The 19,995-nt window shown below is 35.7% G+C and overlaps 2 protein-coding genes across 3 annotated transcripts in view; one reads left to right on the forward strand and one right to left on the reverse strand.

Moving 5' to 3' along the window:
* The window catches only part of LOC117334791 (MFS-type transporter SLC18B1-like), a 29,624-nt gene extending 27,798 nt beyond the window's left edge, over positions 1 to 1,826 (forward strand). For both annotated transcript variants that reach the window (XM_033894595.1, XM_033894596.1), the window contains one exon: positions 1,231 to 1,826. In XM_033894595.1, coding sequence (XP_033750486.1) covers positions 1,231 to 1,330 — 100 coding nt within the window. In that variant the 3' untranslated portion in view covers positions 1,331 to 1,826. The remainder of the gene's footprint in view (positions 1 to 1,230) is intronic.
* A 3,212-nt stretch (positions 1,827 to 5,038) lies between these two features.
* Positions 5,039 to 19,684, reverse strand: LOC117333949 (solute carrier family 22 member 6-A-like). The gene is made up of 12 exons (XM_033893368.1): positions 19,666 to 19,684; positions 17,262 to 17,294; positions 16,542 to 16,670; positions 15,803 to 16,041; positions 15,226 to 15,456; positions 14,578 to 14,780; positions 12,189 to 12,494; positions 10,862 to 10,996; positions 9,066 to 9,151; positions 6,759 to 6,876; positions 6,151 to 6,223; positions 5,039 to 5,722 (listed from the first exon to the last, which is right to left on the reverse strand). The coding sequence occupies exons 1-12, from the start codon at positions 19,682 to 19,684 to the stop codon at positions 5,597 to 5,599; spliced, it is 1,698 nt and encodes a 565-aa protein (XP_033749259.1). The 3' UTR covers positions 5,039 to 5,596.
* Between the last annotated feature and the right edge of the window lie 311 nt (positions 19,685 to 19,995).

The raw sequence follows: 19,995 nt of genomic DNA on the forward strand, positions 1-19,995 counted from the left end.
TATAGTATACTGACAAATTATTTCCCCCTCCCAAATCCTTCGTCGACTGTCGTACATTATGTTTCAATTCTAACTTTTTTCGCTGAAAAAAACGAATTTGCCCGGAAGAATCTTAAGAGTTGCATGCTGACCGATGAAGACAGGTGAGCTATGTTTGTGGAATGAGACAATTAATGATTAATTAGGTAATTAATTATGCATCTTGTCTAGATCGCACATTGACTGATGGTGATATTACTTGACCGTTGAGCGTGAACATGCAAAAGAACAAATATATATTCTGTAAGTGATTTTGTGTCTAAAATTTAAATATTTGGAATTGAACCATTATCCACTATCATCAGACGATCCCCTCTTCAAATTGCCATTCGTCCATGACCCTTAGACTGTCCCTTCCTTCCGAAAACAATCCTTGCTATTTCTTGAGAAATTCTGGAAGAATATATCTCGACTTTCATATAAAGGTTCCTTTCCCGTCCCTAGTTATGCCCGATTAATGCCGAGACTGATTTAGAAAAGAATGTTCGACAGACAGCCATTTTGATTTTGAAGGACAAGTCTGATAACGTTATAATTGCTCATGAAGACTTGTGCATGGCCCTTTCTCATGTGTGGCTTTCAATTGGCCCTGTTTGATTAGGAGACTATGATACTGCCGGCTTATTTTGTTATTGTCTTTTCTCTAGTAATTCTGCATTGACCCTTTCCGAAATTACATTTGCAGGTTCTACTTCAGTCTCAAGACTATCCAATTCTGAGAGTGACGAGAAAAATTAAATGGCCGGTTTGGGGTTTTTGTGATACAAAAATGTAACTTTGAAAATTTTGTCTCTTTTGATTTTTCTTGAATTCAACATTTATGATCTTTGTCTACTGTATTAATGTTGACCAAAGAACAGAATATTTTGTCAGTAAGGAATGTCAACAGAGCAGATTATCAAGAGAAAAGAAGTTCAAAGTATAGAAAAGTTCAAACTTACCTATAAAATCAAACAAGGTAACCGACATACCAGACATGGTGTTAAGGTCAGAGGAAACTCGGGCTACATACAATGGTGGGCGCTCTGGGATCATTGAGCATTGCATGTAGTGTAATTGGTTTTAATCAGACTGGAAAACAGGTTTTCGAATAAACAAGGAACTATTGTACATAGAGCCAGTTATAAAACTGACTAGATTTTACAATGTAACCTGGCGATTGAACTTTTTCTTGTTTTTTTCCCCCACTAGGTACAATCAACTGCAGATGGACGAAATCATCAGAGACGATTCGGATTTTTCCGACGAAGACGAAAATGCGACACTCTTTGACAGGGAGAGCGTTGTTTGATACTTAAATATATGTTTTAGCATTTGATCTCAGAATGGCAGCAGGTATCACAACTAGTCCTACAATATAAGTCGTCCTGGTTCGACAAATAACAAAAATGTAAATATCTGATAATGAACTTAAAAAATAATGATATGAACCTTCTAAGTCTGATATTATAGGACTAGTATCACAACTACATCATATCTCCTAGCATCTTAATTGTGGCATAATATATATAACTTGAAAGTAATCTTTAATTGGGGGCATATATATATATATATATATATATACATGTATTTTTTTTTAAATGTCAATCAGGTAAATTAGTCGTCTATATAATTTTAATCCCTGGGGATGTATGAGGGATGGATTTATCTTAAACCTTGTTTACACTTGATACCATTTTACACGGGTGGGACATATCGTGTATTGTTACTTTTTGATATTATTGCCTTTCTTACATTTGTATTTATTACGATGTTGTTCTACTTCTATTAAATTCTCTTTACCCAAACGTTGTCGTGTGTTTTATCACCAGCCTCAGCTTCTGATAAGTATCGGTGTAGAGACTAATATTGTTTTTACTATACTAACCAGAACAGACGCCTCTGGTTTTATAGAAATATTTATGGTTATACAGCCAGTCATGTATCAATTTATTGTAGATACCACTCATAGTTTAGTTCTTAAATCTGAAGGACATCCCGACTACACATTGCCGGATTGGTGTGGGTGGTAAGGTGCAAAAACAAATGTCGATTTGTTTTTGTGATTTTGAACTTGTCGGATAGTTTAGATAATTTTCGTCTTTTAGAATCAAAAGCATATAATATGCACATTGATATTACTGTGTATCTATGGAAATCCAACAGGGTTAAACTTCGGACTGCTTATTTTTTACTTGCTTTTCTTATTCCTAATGCTTATATTTCATTCCAATTCCTAATTTCGCATTCTTACATGCTATTCCTTAATTCCTTATTCAAATATTTCATTATAATTATAGTTATTCTAACGTGATGTTTGTTGTTAGCGATACTGCTTCATTGTATGTTTCTACTTTGTATTTCAGTTTGCCCTAGTCCATTATTGCTTGAATTGGAATGAAATACAAGCATTAGGAATTAAGAATAGCGAGTAAGAATAAGCAGTTAGAATTTTGACCCTGTTGGCTTTAGGAAGTAGGAAACGGCGTCCTCTGACAAACAAATACGTTGTCGACCCGTTTTTAATTCGCCCTGAAGTACTTTCGTTACATCGCCCCGTTCTTATCTATTTAGTGAAGAAACAACCAATCCGAAGTCGCTAACCTCCTATTTGACAAACCTCATTCTGTAATGACATGGCGATAATACATCACACAAGCCTTTTAAGGCTTACATCGATGTCATACTGTGATTACTGTGATTGTTGGGTAAATGGCGAAAGTTAAACTGTGACCTGTTTCTAGCTAGGCAGGAGCTCTTATATCTAACATAAAGGACTGACTGGAATGATCTCAGGCTTTACAACTCATGGTCCTCTGAAGGAGAAACATTTTTATCGAACCTCGAGTTCGCCAAACCTTTAAATTGACTGACTTTGAGCTTGGTTGTAGCTCGCTGTGATCTTCGAAAGAAACGCATCAGTTGAGCGATCAGGGTTTCCCACTGGCACCAAGCAAATATACCCTAGCTTGTTGTGCATCTCCGACTTTGCCATCTGACATATTCCAGGTGAGCGGCGAGAACAAATACAAAAAAAAATTCTGAAACCTTATAAAAATCGTGTATAAAAAGATGTTTTTTGATCGACATGTAAAAAAACCCCTATTTTTATAGGGTTTAGTGTTGTGGGTTGTTGGCTGATATCATTGTGTTACTCAAAATTCGGCACCGAACCCCTGTGATTTGAATGTTGATAAACACACCGAACCCCTGTGATTTTAATGCAGTAAATACATATTGATGCCAGATGTCTGTTCTGTACTCTAATGCGTCGACACGAACATCTGTATGTACGGGTATATACTTACGGTAAAGTACATTTTGTAACTTGGTTATATTATTCAGATCACCGTGAATTAATCAAATAAACAATTGACGTACGATTTTCATCATTTCCCCAGGCATTACTATATTCAGTGTTGACGACATCACAACACGGTAAATGTTTGGGATTTTTAAGGTCAATTTCGTCTCAGGTGACCTTTTCTAATCGCCTTTGTCTGTCGTCGTGCGTCGTCTCCGTAAACAACTTACATTTTCGACTTATCTTTAAAACAGTTTGAAAAAAAATCAATGCTTGGCAGGGAGCTTCAATGACCAAAGGTCAACCAAAATTGTGAATTACAAATACTCTTAATGGATGGAAATATTTTAAGGTCATTTACCAAAATGTGAATTTAATGACCCTGGGGTATCGCGTTTCCCCCTGGGGAGGGGGTAAATTTTACTATAATTTATATACGGAAACACAGTTAAGACCATTATTTGTTCCAATTGCCATTGAAAATATATAATGCATACTTAGTAAGAATTAACAGTATGGGAAGCCTGTTGAATAGTATGTGCAAATTGGCACTGACTGTCCCCAGGGGCTCATGGGCGGGGCTAAAATTGGTCAAATTTGAAATTTAAAGTAAAAAGTCTCAAATAAAGAATGATCGAAATCTCTTCATAGATGGAAGCGTTTTAAGGTGCTGAACCAACATTTTGAATTTCATGACCCTGTGGTCTCGCCTTTGTCCCTGGGGAGGGAGTAAACTGTACTATAGTTTATGTAGGGAGATCACATTTTTGACTATCATTTGTTTGATTTCTATTGGAATTCATTCTAACTTATTTGATGGTATGCACATGTTTGCCCCGACTGACCCCCAGGGACCTATGGGCGGGGTAAAAAAAGTCAAATTGACTGAAATGTTTTAGAACCCAGGTGACCGTTAAGACCCATGATTCTCTTGTTTTCTATTAAGATATTTTTATACGCATGCGTACTATGATATATAGTATCTGCGCCCATTCCTCCATTTGGTTTGGTTTGGTTTATTTTGTTTAACGTCCTATTAACAGCTAAGGTCATTTAAGGACGGCCTCCCGTGCGTGCGACATGCATGCGTGTGGTGAGTGCTTATGTGTTTTGGGAGGCTGCGGTATGTTCGTGTTAAGTCTCCTTGTGATAGGCCGGAACTTTTACCGATTTAAAGTGCTACCTCACTGAAGTATACTGCCGAAGACACCCAGCAGCACACCCCACCCGGTCACATTATAATGACAACGGGCGAACCAGTCGTTCCACTCCAAATATGCTGAGCGTTAAGCAGGAGTAGCATCTACCATTTTTAAAGACTCTGGTATGTCTCGGCCAGGGGACATAACCCAAAGCCTTCCTCACAGGGGCGAACGCGCAACTAAAGGCCAAAAGTGAGGCATTGTCAAGGGAGACATAAGGAAGAAGAAAGTTGTTCAGAAAGAAGAGAAAAGATAAGATCCCAAATTTAGTCGCCTCTTACGATCATGCAATGGGGGCAGCAGGTACAATTCTTACGCCCTACCTGCAGGGCAGCCATTCGTCCGTCCAGGTAAAGTTTCGGTACAAGTTTCTTTACTGGTATCTGTCACTTCAGTCAGATCATGTTTTATTTTCATGGATGTTCATGAAGGGTCTAATAAGGACACTATGTATTTGATCTGAGAAAACAATTTTTTATTCATAGAAATTTTTCAGTGGTCTGCAGTCCCGGTGAGACTATGTATTTTTGTCTTTAAGTTTTGATAGGGATGTTAATGTGGAGTACAACAACGACAATATTGATTTGATTTTGAATTTTTTGACGTGTTTTGGACAATAAGGATCTAACTTCCGGATTATGGTTATGATACCCATTTTTGAGACAATTATTATCTTATTGAAGAATATCAAATGTCAAACAAAGAAAACATCATTAGATGGATCCACGGACGTATTATGCGTGTGTTTCCGGTGCTCTTGTTCTGTTTTGATTAAGCATTAAGGTCAGACTATGGACTGTTAGTGTCTCGAAAACTTCAGCTTACTTCCGTACTTGGAGTGCATGCCAACTAAAATCCTTCTTCTTGTTTTTCTTCTTCTTGTTCTTCTTTTAATAAAAGCCCAGATAATACTATTTGAGATTTTTATCCCATGTTTACGGCGAATGTGTTGACATACCTTCAGGCATATATATTTACTACTAAACTTTCATACCTAGTTACACTTAAACATACATCATCCTAGTGATTACGTTTCGTTCGTTTAGTACCACTGTGAGCTCTGTACCATTCCTCAAGGTCCTCTACCCTGGGTCGGAAGCTCATGTCCCATCGTCTCTGGAAGGAGCGGAAGTACCAAGGTAACGATGACACACAGACCGCCAAATATGGCACCAGGTGCCCATTTAACCTGCTCAGCCTGAAAGCAATCATGATCGAGAGCTTTATGTTTGACTTCAACGCAGAAGCATTGGTATCATATTCATCGTGCTTTAGCTCATTTACGTTTTCGTATGTGGCTATTGAACGACAATAAAACAAAGTAATAATTGTGAAAACAGGTCAAGGGTCAGAATTTGTCATGCACAGTATGTTGATGACGAAAATTTCTGTGAATAGACAATTTGTTCAGCAGAATCACAACACTACCTATATATGATATTGGTAAATTGTCCAAACCGTTAAAATCTATATGTAGATCTCATCATTTATACTGCCAAAACGTTTATCCAGTGTATCAAAATTGTGACATACAGAAAAATATTAAATTCAGATATGTAAATGTAGATTAAATTGTGTCGTACTACGTATACCATGGTGACTAGATAGGCCATGTTATATACGTACCAGAGGGCCTGCAAATGGTGCCAGCATACCCCCTATCCTCCCCGCCGCGGACGGAAGACCCATGCCAATCGTCCTGTGGACAAAAAAATCTTATTTATTTCTGATGTCACACAAACTTTGATGAGTCATTTGAAAACATCTCCAACACGGCCATAACGTCATGAAATTAGTTATCAGTAATGTCATAAAGATGGCGACCGCCTAATTAATTATCTTTTTGACGACACTTATCCGTTATCAAACACTGATCAATTATAAATCCCTGCATTAAGATTATACCTACTACAACTTATATTAATCCCTACAATGTAGAACTGGAGCTTTCAGAAATGACATAATAAATAACAGTTAAAATGAATGGATTTATTGTATAGGAAATGATGAACAAAATTAAACGATGAAAATGGGCTATCCTACTTCCTCATCCCCATCCAAAATAATATAAACCTCATTTGTATATAAATAGTTGATTATGATAATGTGATGTTTACTGTATGATTTCTAAGACAGTTATATAGTACACCAGAAGTATAAAATGTGATAATTATCAATTAATCCTCAGATGACGTCACATTCTTGATTAGATCTGAGTGTAAGACATTATTTACCTGAGGTTGGTCGGGTAAATCTCCGGTGTAAAGAGAAATAAGCAGCTGAACGATCCGGTTATTCCGAGCTTTCCAAGGAAAAAGAATATCATGATCGCAATATTAGCTCCAGGCATGTCTGGAAAAGGGAAAGTAACATACAGTGAGTTTAAAATTATCTTCCTCTTTTCTGTGATGGATTTTCGTTGTGGGATAAGATATTTGATGATAAACTTATGCTCTCTCTCCCCCAATGGAAACCGTTTAATTTATTTCGCCGTTTCGTCTTCTAAGCTAATGTCTGAGCTCCATGTTACAGAAAAGGTTTTACAACGCATATATCTTCTATAGAGTAACTTTGTTTTAAGATGTAGCATGGAATAATTCTAAGTCACGCAAATGACCAAACCTGAAAAATAGCCAAGCTGTTATGTTCACAAGTGTCTATAGCACAGGGTAGGAGCATTTGTTTGACCGCATTTTACTGTATGTACGTATACACACTTATTTTGTTTTGACCTTGGAATGCAAATGGCGGCTGTGAATAATTTTACACAAATATGGCTTAAAGGGGGCATTTCAGTTAATAAGAATACTGCTATATCATACATTTAAGACATCTCATCATAGTAAGAAGAACATTTTAAAGTCGATTTGTTAAACTGGTGAGTTTGCAGCCTTTTTCAGAAATAGGCATACTTTACCCCAAACTCAACGGTTGAACATTTTTTCATAAAAGTAGTCTTCTTGCCACTTCAAGAATACTTTATATTGTCTAATAAGAGCATTTTTGATGTTTTAAATACCTCCTTATATGCCGTATTTGTGTGATATCATTCACGACCGCCATTTGTAATTCAAGGTCAAAATAAAAACAGCGTTTATACATATAATAACGTCAAAGCTGGTCAAATCAATGCTCCTATTTTGTGCTTTAGACACTTGTGAGCAAAACGACATGGCAAGTTTGTGTAAAATATGGGATACAAATGAGTTAATTATGTCCCCCTGAAACATGCATTTTTCTTACGTTTTGTTGAAATTTACAAACAGCTTAACAAATTACATGTCAACAGCAAGTCCCACGGTTTGCCATGATACATACTAAAAGTTTATCATGTTACTTCTGTGACATTGCACCATAATAGGGATTTATAGGGTTGTAAAATATCAATGTTTTGACTGGATTTGCTGTTTAGATGCCCCTTAAGCAATGAACAGTGGTTTTAATGTTGTCACAATCGATATGGCAGCAAGTAGCATGGAAACCGTAACGGGTTCCCAAGCCATTTGCCCACCATACATCTTTCTGTCATATCGACTATAACAACATTTAAACCACTGTTCAATACTTATATTTGCATTGTCTTTCCATTTTCGTCAACTTTGAAAAACTAAACCAACACAAAAAAAACCCGCCGTTTTTTAATGTCACATGACCCACTGGGTGTTATAGCCTGAGGCACTGGGTGTTATAGGTGTATGGTGGTACCTGCCTCTTAGCATTGTGTCAGTGGGGAAATGCGGAGCAAATGTAAATATATACTTGTGTGACAAGATATCATCGAGAGAATATACTTGTGTGGCAAGAAGATCTCATCGAGAGTTATATACTTGTGTGGCAGGATGCCATTTCCATATCGGCAATAACAACATTAAAACCACTGTTCAAAACATGTACTTATATTTACATTGTCTTACCATTTCCGTCAACTTTGAAAAAAAAACTGAACCAAAAAAAAAAAATCGCCTTTTTTAATGTTTCATGACCCACAGGGTGTTATAGCCTGAGGCACTGGGTGTTATTTAAGCATTGAACGGCTTTCATAGCGCGCTTCATGGAATTTGCCTCTGTCAAATTGGCAATTATATTGACTATGAATGCCAACTGAAAGCCGTTCAATGCTTATATTTACCATCTGCGATTTTTTATTTGTCGTGCGATTTTTTTTTTGAAATTTTCAAATTCAAATTTCAGTTGGCAGTTCATAAGCTGGTGAACTCGCAACTGAATTGGTAGGGTTATATAGTGGCAGTGCCATACAATGGTAAATATAGGCGTATGGTGGTACATGCCTCTTAGCATTGTGTCAGTGGGGAAATGCGGAGTAAATGTAGATATATACTTGTGTGACAGGAAGTCCTCATCGAGTGTTATAGTCCAGAAGGTGAGGGGAGAAGTGAACAATCCAATCAAGCATATCAAACTAGCACCCCACATTTCTAGCTTATGTAGTCAACTTGAACATGTTTGTTACTTTGATTGTTATTGTTAAAATTTATGAAAATTATAAATTACGCGTAAATGGTTATATAGATAAAGTATACCCGAGAAATAATTCGCCACTGTCCCTGCTAACAAAGAAATAGCTGCTATGGCGTGGAACATGATGCTAAACCGCTTCCGTCCTATTCTGAAAAACAACATCACTAGAAGACGATGTACACCGCCATCAAAATACACCAACACCTTATATTGACATGTAAATAAACTAATTTAAATTTCATCAATTTATCAGCGAAAACTGCAAATACCACGTCTCATTGACTGTTGGGAGGGTGAAGGGGCCGACCAACGTTCAAACATGTATACAATGGTTTTGTAAATATCACTAACCTATATGCGATATGATGCCCACTGATAAAATTTCTGTAAAAAATATGAAGATTTTTTTTTGTGGAAACGGCTCTCAAATTGAATAAAAGAACTTTATAAATAACTTTAATTGTTTTTTTCACTGTCGTAATCGTAATTAAAAAATATTGACGGTTGTTTCCCCCAACCGATTATCATCGTACCGATAATGATTAACTACAATTTTAACATACATTTCTCGGATATTATTGAATGTAAAAGATAGATTCACACTTTTTATTATTAAACATTACATAGTTATATCGAAACAGACGATGTGATTGAGAGGAAAACTTTAGTTTTATATGTAATTGTTACTAGTATTCTATTGTTTTATTCATGTGATAAAATGTATTCATAGATAAGCAATATGTAACATACCATTGTAATGATATATCCGGTATCACGACACTACATTCATTCGTATCATATTACTACATTTACATATATCACATTGACATAAGACTACAAATATCATAATACTTCTTACATCATAATACTTCTTATATCACAATACTACATACATCAAAATACTACATACATCAAAATACTACATCACAATACTACATCACAATACTACATCACAATACTACATATATCACATTGACATAAGACTACAAATATCATAATACTTCTTGCATCATACTACATATATCACAATACTACATATATCACAATACTACATACATCACAATACTACATATATCACAATACTACACATATCACAATACTACATCACAATACTACATATATCACAATACTACATATATCACAATACTACATATATCACATTGACACAATACTACATATATCACAATACTACATACATCACAATACTACATATATCACAATACTACATATATCACAATACTACATATATCACAATACTACATACATCACAATACTACATATATCACAATACTACATATATCACAATACTACATATATCACAATACTACATATATCACAATACTACATACATCACAATACTACATATATCACAATACTACATATATCACAATACTACATCACCATACTACATATATCACAATACTACATCACAATACTACATATATCACAATACTACATATATCATGATACTACATATATCACAATATTACACCACAATACTACATCACAATACTACATATATCACAATACTACATATATCACAATACTACATATATCACAACACTACATCACAATACTACATATATCACAATACTATATCACAATACTACATATATCACAATACTACATATCACAATACTACATATATCACAATACTACATCACAATACTACATATATCAAAATACTACATATATCACAATACTATATCACAATACTACATATATCACAATACTACATATATCACATTGACACAATACTACATATATCACAATACTACATACATCACAATACTACATACATAACAAAACAACAAAATCAATACCATACATATCTTAGTCTATATCAGTAGATCCATACCGATTCATCAGTGTAAATTCGAACAACACGACAGGATACTCGGCGATGGTCAGTAAAAAGAAGCTGAGATATCTGTTGACAGGCAGAGAAGCTGAAGACAGGATCAGTCCATAGTAAGTCAGGCTGTCCACCGTCCTGTAGGAGAGAAGTATACATAAACATATCGGACGGCAGGCTGTCCAGCGTCCTATTAGACAGATGTGTACTATACAATTATTGACCTTTGTTGAGGTGTAAACGAGACCACACAGAGCCAGTGAAGTGTTTGTTCATCGAGGCTACATACAATCCCAAGGCTGCTGTTCAAATCATGTTGACTAATGTTTTCAAAGTCGGGATGCAGACTGACCTTCGGCACTTGATATTGCTGGAATAGTTTTGTTCCACATGAAATATTTTTCCGGGTGTTCAACAAGTCTTTTTTTATTCAAAAACATTTTGTAATTCCTCTTCGTTTATTGTAGGGTTATCTCGTCTGTCATATTGTAAACAGAGTAACACTGAACAATCGTTTGTTTCCTGGATTATGATTGGCTGTTGTCCAAAGTACCACATTGTGTGATTGGAGGCAAAGATTGCCGACCTGTTCGAGCTAAAAATAGCACGAACAGGTCCGCAATACCTGAGGAATTTCCCAACAGTTATTTTTTAGCATGAACAGGTCTGCTCACTGATAGGTCCGTGTGAGAAAAACAGGAAACTGGCCAATGTAAATTAAGCAAACACTCCAGCCATATTGAAAGTAGAATTATCGGATAGCAGGCTGTCCACCGTCCTGTATTATAATTAGTATGTATTATTTGCTATCCATTCATTATTTTGCAATATAATTAGACAGTCCTTGTGTCCGTAAAGGAATGTGATTGTTAGTAAGATTAGAAGGGAATTTAAAAGTATGAAGTTTTGCTTTTTGGAATTTTGCTTTAATTTGATTAACATAAGTTGTTACTTATTGGTCAATATATATCATACTGAAACAGACATTTAGGTTATGGTAGGTTTGATACGTAAACAAGTCTTGGTCTTTTGATGGATCATATGTTTCTTTTTCTCTTTAAATAGAAACAATTAAAAATGTCTGATTTTGATATCATATGAATAATTGCTAAACCAGAGTAACATATTATACAGTATTATACGAAATGTCATCAGAAACCAAAGCTACGGATGTTATTGAAATTTCATCGATGTTCTTTTAAAAGTTCAGTTAGTCTTTAATAAAATAATAACTATGAGGTATTAACAACCGAACATAAGATGGAACCTTTTGTGATATTTCGAATATATATTCAATTTATACAATTTCCTTGGAGTACGAAATACGTACCAAACGATTATCATTATTGTTGTTACCATTGCTATTCGCCGTTTTTTAAACAACGTAAATATGGTGTATTTCGGTAATTTGTTCTTCGTTCTCTTGTCGTTGATTGGTTCCTCCGGCATCATGTTGGTTTTCTCATCGATATCATCACCTTCTTTCGCATTCAATTCGACTGCTATAACCTTATCCACTATGTCCATAATTTGTTTTTCGTCGACATTATTCATCTTCGCAGCCTTTCGTAGGATCTTCTTTGCCTCTTCGGTTTTTCCATTTGCAAGAAGCCATCGGACGGATTCGTTGTATATCCTATAAGATATAATTTATATGTTATCATCCAATGAAACCTATTTTTTTTTCTCAAAAAATTACATACAAGCGGAAAAAAAGAAACGAAAATTTATTTTCGATAGTTATTATTTGAAATTATTCTCTGATGATGTGTTTATGGTGTGGGTTTCTTGATTATTACATCAATCCTGAATACATTTCGATTATTTTTGTTGTCCTATCACAAACAGTGCTGTAGTGAATACCGTTAAAACAAGGGTATCCCACACCGTTTCCTGATCCAAATCAGTAGCGTGTGTGCCTACTTTCCTTAGCATTGACCCCATCAATGTGTGTATTGCCCTTTGAGGGATATTATTCCACTCCTGAATAAGGGCCTGCGTGAGTCGTGCGACATTATATGGGATGTTGACGCACTTCCTAACCCCCCTGTCTAGCTCGTCCCACAAATGTATGGTGACCATCCAAGAACTGGAACGTGTTTCGAGCCAGTCACGACAAACCTTAGCAGCATGGGGCCTCGCGTTGTCATGTTGCAGCATAAAGTTACGTTGATGGATAAGAGGAAGATATTTTGGTGCCAAGACCTGATCCCAATATCTTACTGCTGTAAGATTACCATTGATGACCACGAGAGGTGTTTTCATGGCTTGATATATTCCTGCCCATACCATAACAGACCCTCTTCTGAATATGTCTCTTTCCGTTACGCAAGTGTTAGAATATTACACCACGACGTCGATAGACACATTGTCGCCAATCTAACCTGTAACGCGTAAAGCCACACTCGTCATTGAACAACACACGTCTCCAATGGGCCAAACGAAACCGATTAGATGCATGTGCAAACAGCCACTGTTTTCGAAGTTGGCGTCGCCTCTGCGTAAGTGGCGGACTAACATAGGGACGTCGTGGCCTTAAACTCCCGCAACCCATTTCCTAACCGTTCTTGGACACACTGGCCCACCATAAGTGTCGACAACTTGACATTCCGTCTCCATCTCCGTCTGAAATCAGTTACAGAGGTGCGAGAGGCGTATGCCTCCTAGGACGTCACCCAATCTCCCTGCGACTCTGAGACGCCTAACTAAATGGGATTTTCTCATATACTTAACAGGATTATCCGGCGGTTGCTAGGGAAAATATATATTGATCTCGCACTGGAGGTCACACTATATGACGCTGCTCACAGCGACATAAGTATAGATTACATACTTTCAGTAACTTAACGTAAAGTCATCACTTTACATTTAGTAACAAAGTCGTAAATGATGACGTCATCAATTTTGACGAACATTCCAAGGAGGATTGAAAATGGCGCAATGGAAAACTTTCATTTGCTTGCAAGTATATGAGTAAATAATCAAACATGGGTCAGTTCCGCAAACAACGATATCGCTATCCTCGTCGTAGAGTTTGCCGAGTGCTGGCCAGCTTGGTGCTGACTGGTCAAACCCTTATCTCATCCCCAAGGGGTGGGGGTGGGGGTTGCTGAACGATTCTATCAGTCTCATGTTACACCATATTGCTAGGCTACATGACGTTGAGAATGCCCCCGCATTATCAGAGCAATGGCCCTACCCCTATCGACTTTACTCAACACGACATTTCGCTGCACAATCACTTCGAAAAGAAATGTTGTGTAACTGATCTGCACTGTTCCAATGTTCATTTTGTAATGATTTACCAGTACATATGGTGCAAGAGTACCTGGGATGCACGTTTTCTTGAAAAATCTGCTGAAAGCTTGCAGCGTCGAGCGGGGTCACGGTCGACTGAATTTTAACTGAAGAACATGTTCACATTGTACGAAGTTAGTTCAGTGTGAAATTCAATTCAATTTAGACACGTGTCTAAAGGTCATATTAGAAAAATCAAACTTGCGTTTCTTTTTATTATAGTTTATATATCCCAATTAAAATTAAATTAATGAAGATATAGAGAGGGATGAGCATTAACGCCTTAGATTATTCAACCTCGTGATAATTTTTGCATGTGATTTGTTCATTCTTGTTGAAAATAATTCGCACATTTGTCAGTTATACGAGCTATTTCCATTTCCGGTCTGTTAACTATAAATACCATGTCTAACGGTTTTTACCAATATCCAAAGATACTGAATGCAGAGGTGAGCGTGAGAACGAGGTACAGATAACGCCAGGAGACATCTTTGAGAAAGTAAGCTACAGGTGTCACCACGACCATGGATGAGGTCCATGTAGTCAACGAAGCAACTTCTACCATATATCGTACTTCCGCTGGAAATAGTTCCAGCATCATGGCAGGCATTACCATAGCGAGTCCCTGATAAACGGATAAACGACAGAGGAACGTTATGCAAGAACACAGAAGATAATGTTAAAAAGATAACTGTCATGTGTAAGCCATTAACTTGTATCAGATAGATATTTACCGAAAGCAAAAGGCTGGTTACATTTCCAGAAGTAGATGCAAATTTCTATAAATAAATTTTGGAAACTTATGCCTGATTCCATATGCATATTTGCAAACAATAAAGTAAACTTACCCAATGTCTATTGAAATGACCTCATAATGCTATGAGGTCAAATTTCCAACGTCTCAATGTTTGCATTTTATTTACATGTACCGAGCCATTAATGTGCAGATAAATAAATAAACAAGTGAATAAATAATTAGATAGAGAGTTGGATAAATTATAGAGAATTAAATAAATAAATAGAGAACTTAATAAATGTCTAATAAAACAGAGTATGGATGAAAAACATACTTGTTGGAAGATTCCAATGATAAACCTCATTATTGCGAATCCAGTAAAAGTTGGCAGGAAACATCCACCTAATCCTGCTACGAGTAAGGCGATATTAGAGCAGACAAGAATAGGTTTCCTCCCGAACCTATCCGAACACTGAGGCAAAATGGCGGCACCGACCATTTGGCCAACTATTAACAAGGTCTGTGATAGTTCTGCTCGCTCGGCCCCGCCACAGACCAGGTCATACTGTTTAAGAATATAATGATATTGATTATCAACAGGTGTGAAGTAGAAATCACTTATTGATTATTTCTCTGATGAAAATTTCTGTATGGGGCATTTTTCACATTGGATATTTCGTGATTATTAGAAAAATAACAAACGACATTATTATCTGCAAACATTGAATCACCAGGTATTCCCAAAGGATAATTGTCTTCTTACTAGACCCGCCAGGTGAATCTTGATTACACACCAGACATAACATCGCACAAGTAAACAGTAATTATCAAATAAACACATACGCTTGTTTTAGCTCCATTCTGAAAAAAAGCCCCAACAAACAATAAACAGAAAACGGCCTTTCTCTAACTTGTACATAGGCATTAATGTGTATAACCTCTGTAACGAACGTCCGGTCCTTCTCTAGACTATAGGTATATCCGGCTGGACATGGCGTCAAAGACAGAATCGTCGTATTGGTATCATTAAAGGCCAAGTCGACCCGACACTCGTGGTAGGATATATCAACACTTGTGTTACTGTATTGTCCGGTGTAAGGTAACACGTCAGTAGAAGACACATTTGCACACTGGTATGACGGACGGTATCCTAAAAAAAGCGCAAACAAGCTTTACAAAGATGTAACAAGTGTTACGATATGTGCTTAAACTAAGTTTTCATCAAGAATTGTGGTCGAAAGTATACATGAGTAATGAATTTTGATACTTCACATTGATATTATTACTTCTTTTCATTAGATTATAAGGATTATTACAAGTGATGAAATATCATATTGATGAAACTACATGCTAGCAAATGCATTATAAATTGTAATATCTGTCCACTCATTACAAAATATCAAACAGGATATACGGAAAATAATATCGCCATCTGAGAAATACTGACGATTAACCCGTCAATATTAATACGGTTAAAAACTATTTACCTGGTTGTTAGTTAAATTTAGCACGTAAATAAGGAGCAATGCAAATAAAAACTACAGATTTAAAACATAATCAAAAACTGTATATGTTGACTAATTTAAACACATAAAAACAATCATTTAGTTTTGGTAATATCTTAGTATTGTTTTATCTATGCGGATTTACCTATAAAAACAACAACAATGAGTTGTATAGCTTCCGGGAGTAAAGTAAGCAGGAGCAGACCGGCCTGAACCAGCTGATACTTTCCACGGATCCCCAACTTTCGCCAAACATCATCCAGGTCAACATGTTCTAACCATGGTCAAAACAGAAAAAAGGAAATAAACACAAAAGTATATATAAACACTAGGAAAACATACAAATCGGTAAAATGGCAACAGAATACATACTTCCATTGAGGCTCTTTGAAAAATACAAGAACAAGACCAAGGGGTCCGGTACGGTAAGGTTTAATGACAATTAAAATTGTAAAACAGATTCATCATTAGAAATATGTTTATATTCATAAAGATCTATACAGTTTCCTCCCTTTCATGAGGATTATAGCTATAGCAAAATAAAATATTGGTCATTATGACAAATACGTGTATCAACATAGCATTGTTTGAAAATTAATACTACACTCAACTTTGAAATTCAGGATTTCACGGGATTCTATTTCATCATTGATGGAAGAAGTCTAAGGATGTTTCAGATAACAATTATCCGCGAAGATTCAAAAGCGTAATTATCAAATTTTCATGTCAATAGTGAAGGAAATCCAGTCACACCATTGATCATCACTCTGTCTAATGGAACAGTACGATTCTACGAGTGAATTCTTCAGTCTTACGTGATTACATGTTCCACAAATTCATTGTTATTTACAACATCATCTCTTACCTTCGTTTAAGGTCATAGTTGTTGTCCAGAAGCCTGTATAAGCAATATCCAATTACTTAGCAAGTACACATTCCCATAAAATGCTGATCGTCCATGACAAGGTATAAAGATATATGTAGGGTCCAGATACGTGTGTGTGAATCTAAGTTGAGAAAAGGCATATGACAAATAGTTCAATGTTCAATCTAAAACTATATCGTCAGTGATTTAATTTCGTTATAAAACAAGTTCTTTTTCTGTCTCTAGCTGTACTAAGTATGCAATATCCAATTCCTTGTGAGTCCAGATTCTCATAAAACGCAGATCGTCCATGACAATGCATAAACTTATAATATATATACATGGTCCACACACGTGTGTATGAATCTAAGTCGAGAATAGGCATATGACATAGTGTTCAATGTCCAATCTAATGCTTCCTCATCAGTGATACATAAATGTAAATTTAATTTCGTTATAAAAAAAAAATTCTTTGTCTGTCTCTAGCAGTACTAAGTATGTTTCAGTGAGGTAGCACTATAAAGTCGGTATCATTTCGTGTTATCACCAGATAATAAACTTAAACATATCACAGTCTACCAAAACACACACACATCCTCTATCTAACATACAGCTGGACAAAATTTAGCGTTTTGCTGAATTACTTTTACCCTTTTTGGATATCATTATTATTGTCCAAAGCTACTTTTATTTAATTTAAGGATTACATTGTCTTTCTTATGCTTTTATTAAAAAAACGAATTACTGTATCAATTGCAAGCAATCTATGAAAAAAATATCGATACCATACTGAACTTTTATTCCATGGATAAAACCACCTGAAATACAATTTAATCCGTATAGTAGTATTTATTTCCATGATTTCAAAATTTTACACTCTAAATTGTGTGTAAATTGAAATAACCAGTGGTATTGACTGCCAGGTTTTTAAAAGTTGAATAATATGAACCTTAATTTGAAGTACATGTATTTCCCAATGCAGCAATATTCTTCTTAAGCTTAAATATTTAGATCTGTCATTCTTCCTTAATGATTTTTTGCTTTTCTTTCTTAATAAATTATAATACAATCTTTGTGATATATATTTGTTGAGAGGGTTTTTATAAGCTGTTAAAGACTTGTACCCGATTCAAGTTTTTTTTAAACAATAAGATACGTCAAGTCATCGTTTGGTACAGCCCCAACATGATGTCGGGAATTCCTTTCAAATTTTTCAGTAAACAAATAAACAAAAATGTTCCATTAGGTGAAAGAGTTTCGTCTGGATTCCTTAAACATGTACCGAAAAAACGCCCGTTTCTTACTAGTAGTTTGTTATACAACATAACATGAACATTTCTTCCCACTTGGAAACATTACTCGGCAATTTCAAGATAGCCAACCCCCAGTGCTGATCACTTTCTACTATATTGTCCTAATTAAAGTGATATCAGACGTTAATTTACCCGAGGGCTACACACTGGGCATTCTTTTATACGGAGACCTCAACTTGTCTATTGCTGATAATGAATCCAGTTTTCGTTGTGTACATAATTTCATTTCTCAAACTAAACGCTTTGAGTGAACATGTATTTTAATACCCAAGTCCCTGGACGAGATACTGTTTATCTTGTCACAACGTAACATCCCCATTTAAACACCTCCGGTATTCACTCTTGTATTCTTATTCAGTATCACTTCCTTAGGAATTCTGAAAGTCTCGTTCTTTCTTCCTCTTCTTCCCTCCTTCCTAGCTTTCACATGTTTTCGGTTATTGATTTAGTATGTATAGTTATAACATTCGATCTTCCTGACTTCCTCTTTCTTCTCTCCCCTCCCTAGTTTTCACATGATATGTGTCACTTATTTGTTATACTTAGTTTATAATATGATCTTCAGCATTTGGCACCAGCCTGTCTGTACTAAGGAGACAGATTTATACAATGTATACTTTTATCTGAATACTTCCATTTTTAATATGGTGAAATGTATGACTTTGAATATGAAATGAAATAAATTAATTTCAAGATATTCAAAGTGTCGCGGCCTCGTAGTGTGTATTGTGATTCATCTACAAATGTTTAACTTGCTATCTATTATGATCAGTTAGAATTAATTAGAACACCTAGAATATTAAGTTTACATATTCACACCTTAGCATCACACCACCAAGTCTTCACCTAATTTGCTTTTGGTGGTCAAGGGTAACGGTCAAAGGTCGCGCGTAAATAATGATTAAAAAACCCAAACAAACAACAACGAAAAAAATAATTAATAAATAACAAACTGTCCCATTTACCTCTGGACAGATTCATTTCAAATACATGAATTAATAGGATTTCGATCATTGAAGTGAATTGTTGGTCAAAGTAGATATTTTCTATCTTTTTTATTTTGCCATTCAGCATTATTTTTTTGGACAAACCTGGTTTGAAAACATTCATTTTGGCACATTTTTGTTTAGAACTAACCTTGAAGGATTAAGACGGAAATGAGAATCATGGACCCGTTCTACAAAACAGTTGATTGGTGCTCACAGTTACCAGTGATTAAAAGGAGAAAACACTTACAGAAATATAAAATGTATGGTTTACCCATGGGAAATAATTCTTACGACCTTACGTGTAAATAGAAGGGCCCAGACCTCTGGAATATATGGTTTGTTTACAAGTGTTTAACGACAAGTTGTTCTTTTCAATAAGTGTGATAGAGAATTCCAGAGAGGCGATGGTTGGAGAATGTGCTTGAAAGATTT

Source organism: Pecten maximus, chromosome 9 (genome assembly GCF_902652985.1).
Source record: "Pecten maximus chromosome 9, xPecMax1.1, whole genome shotgun sequence".
Lineage (NCBI taxonomy): Eukaryota > Metazoa > Mollusca > Bivalvia > Pectinida > Pectinidae > Pecten > Pecten maximus.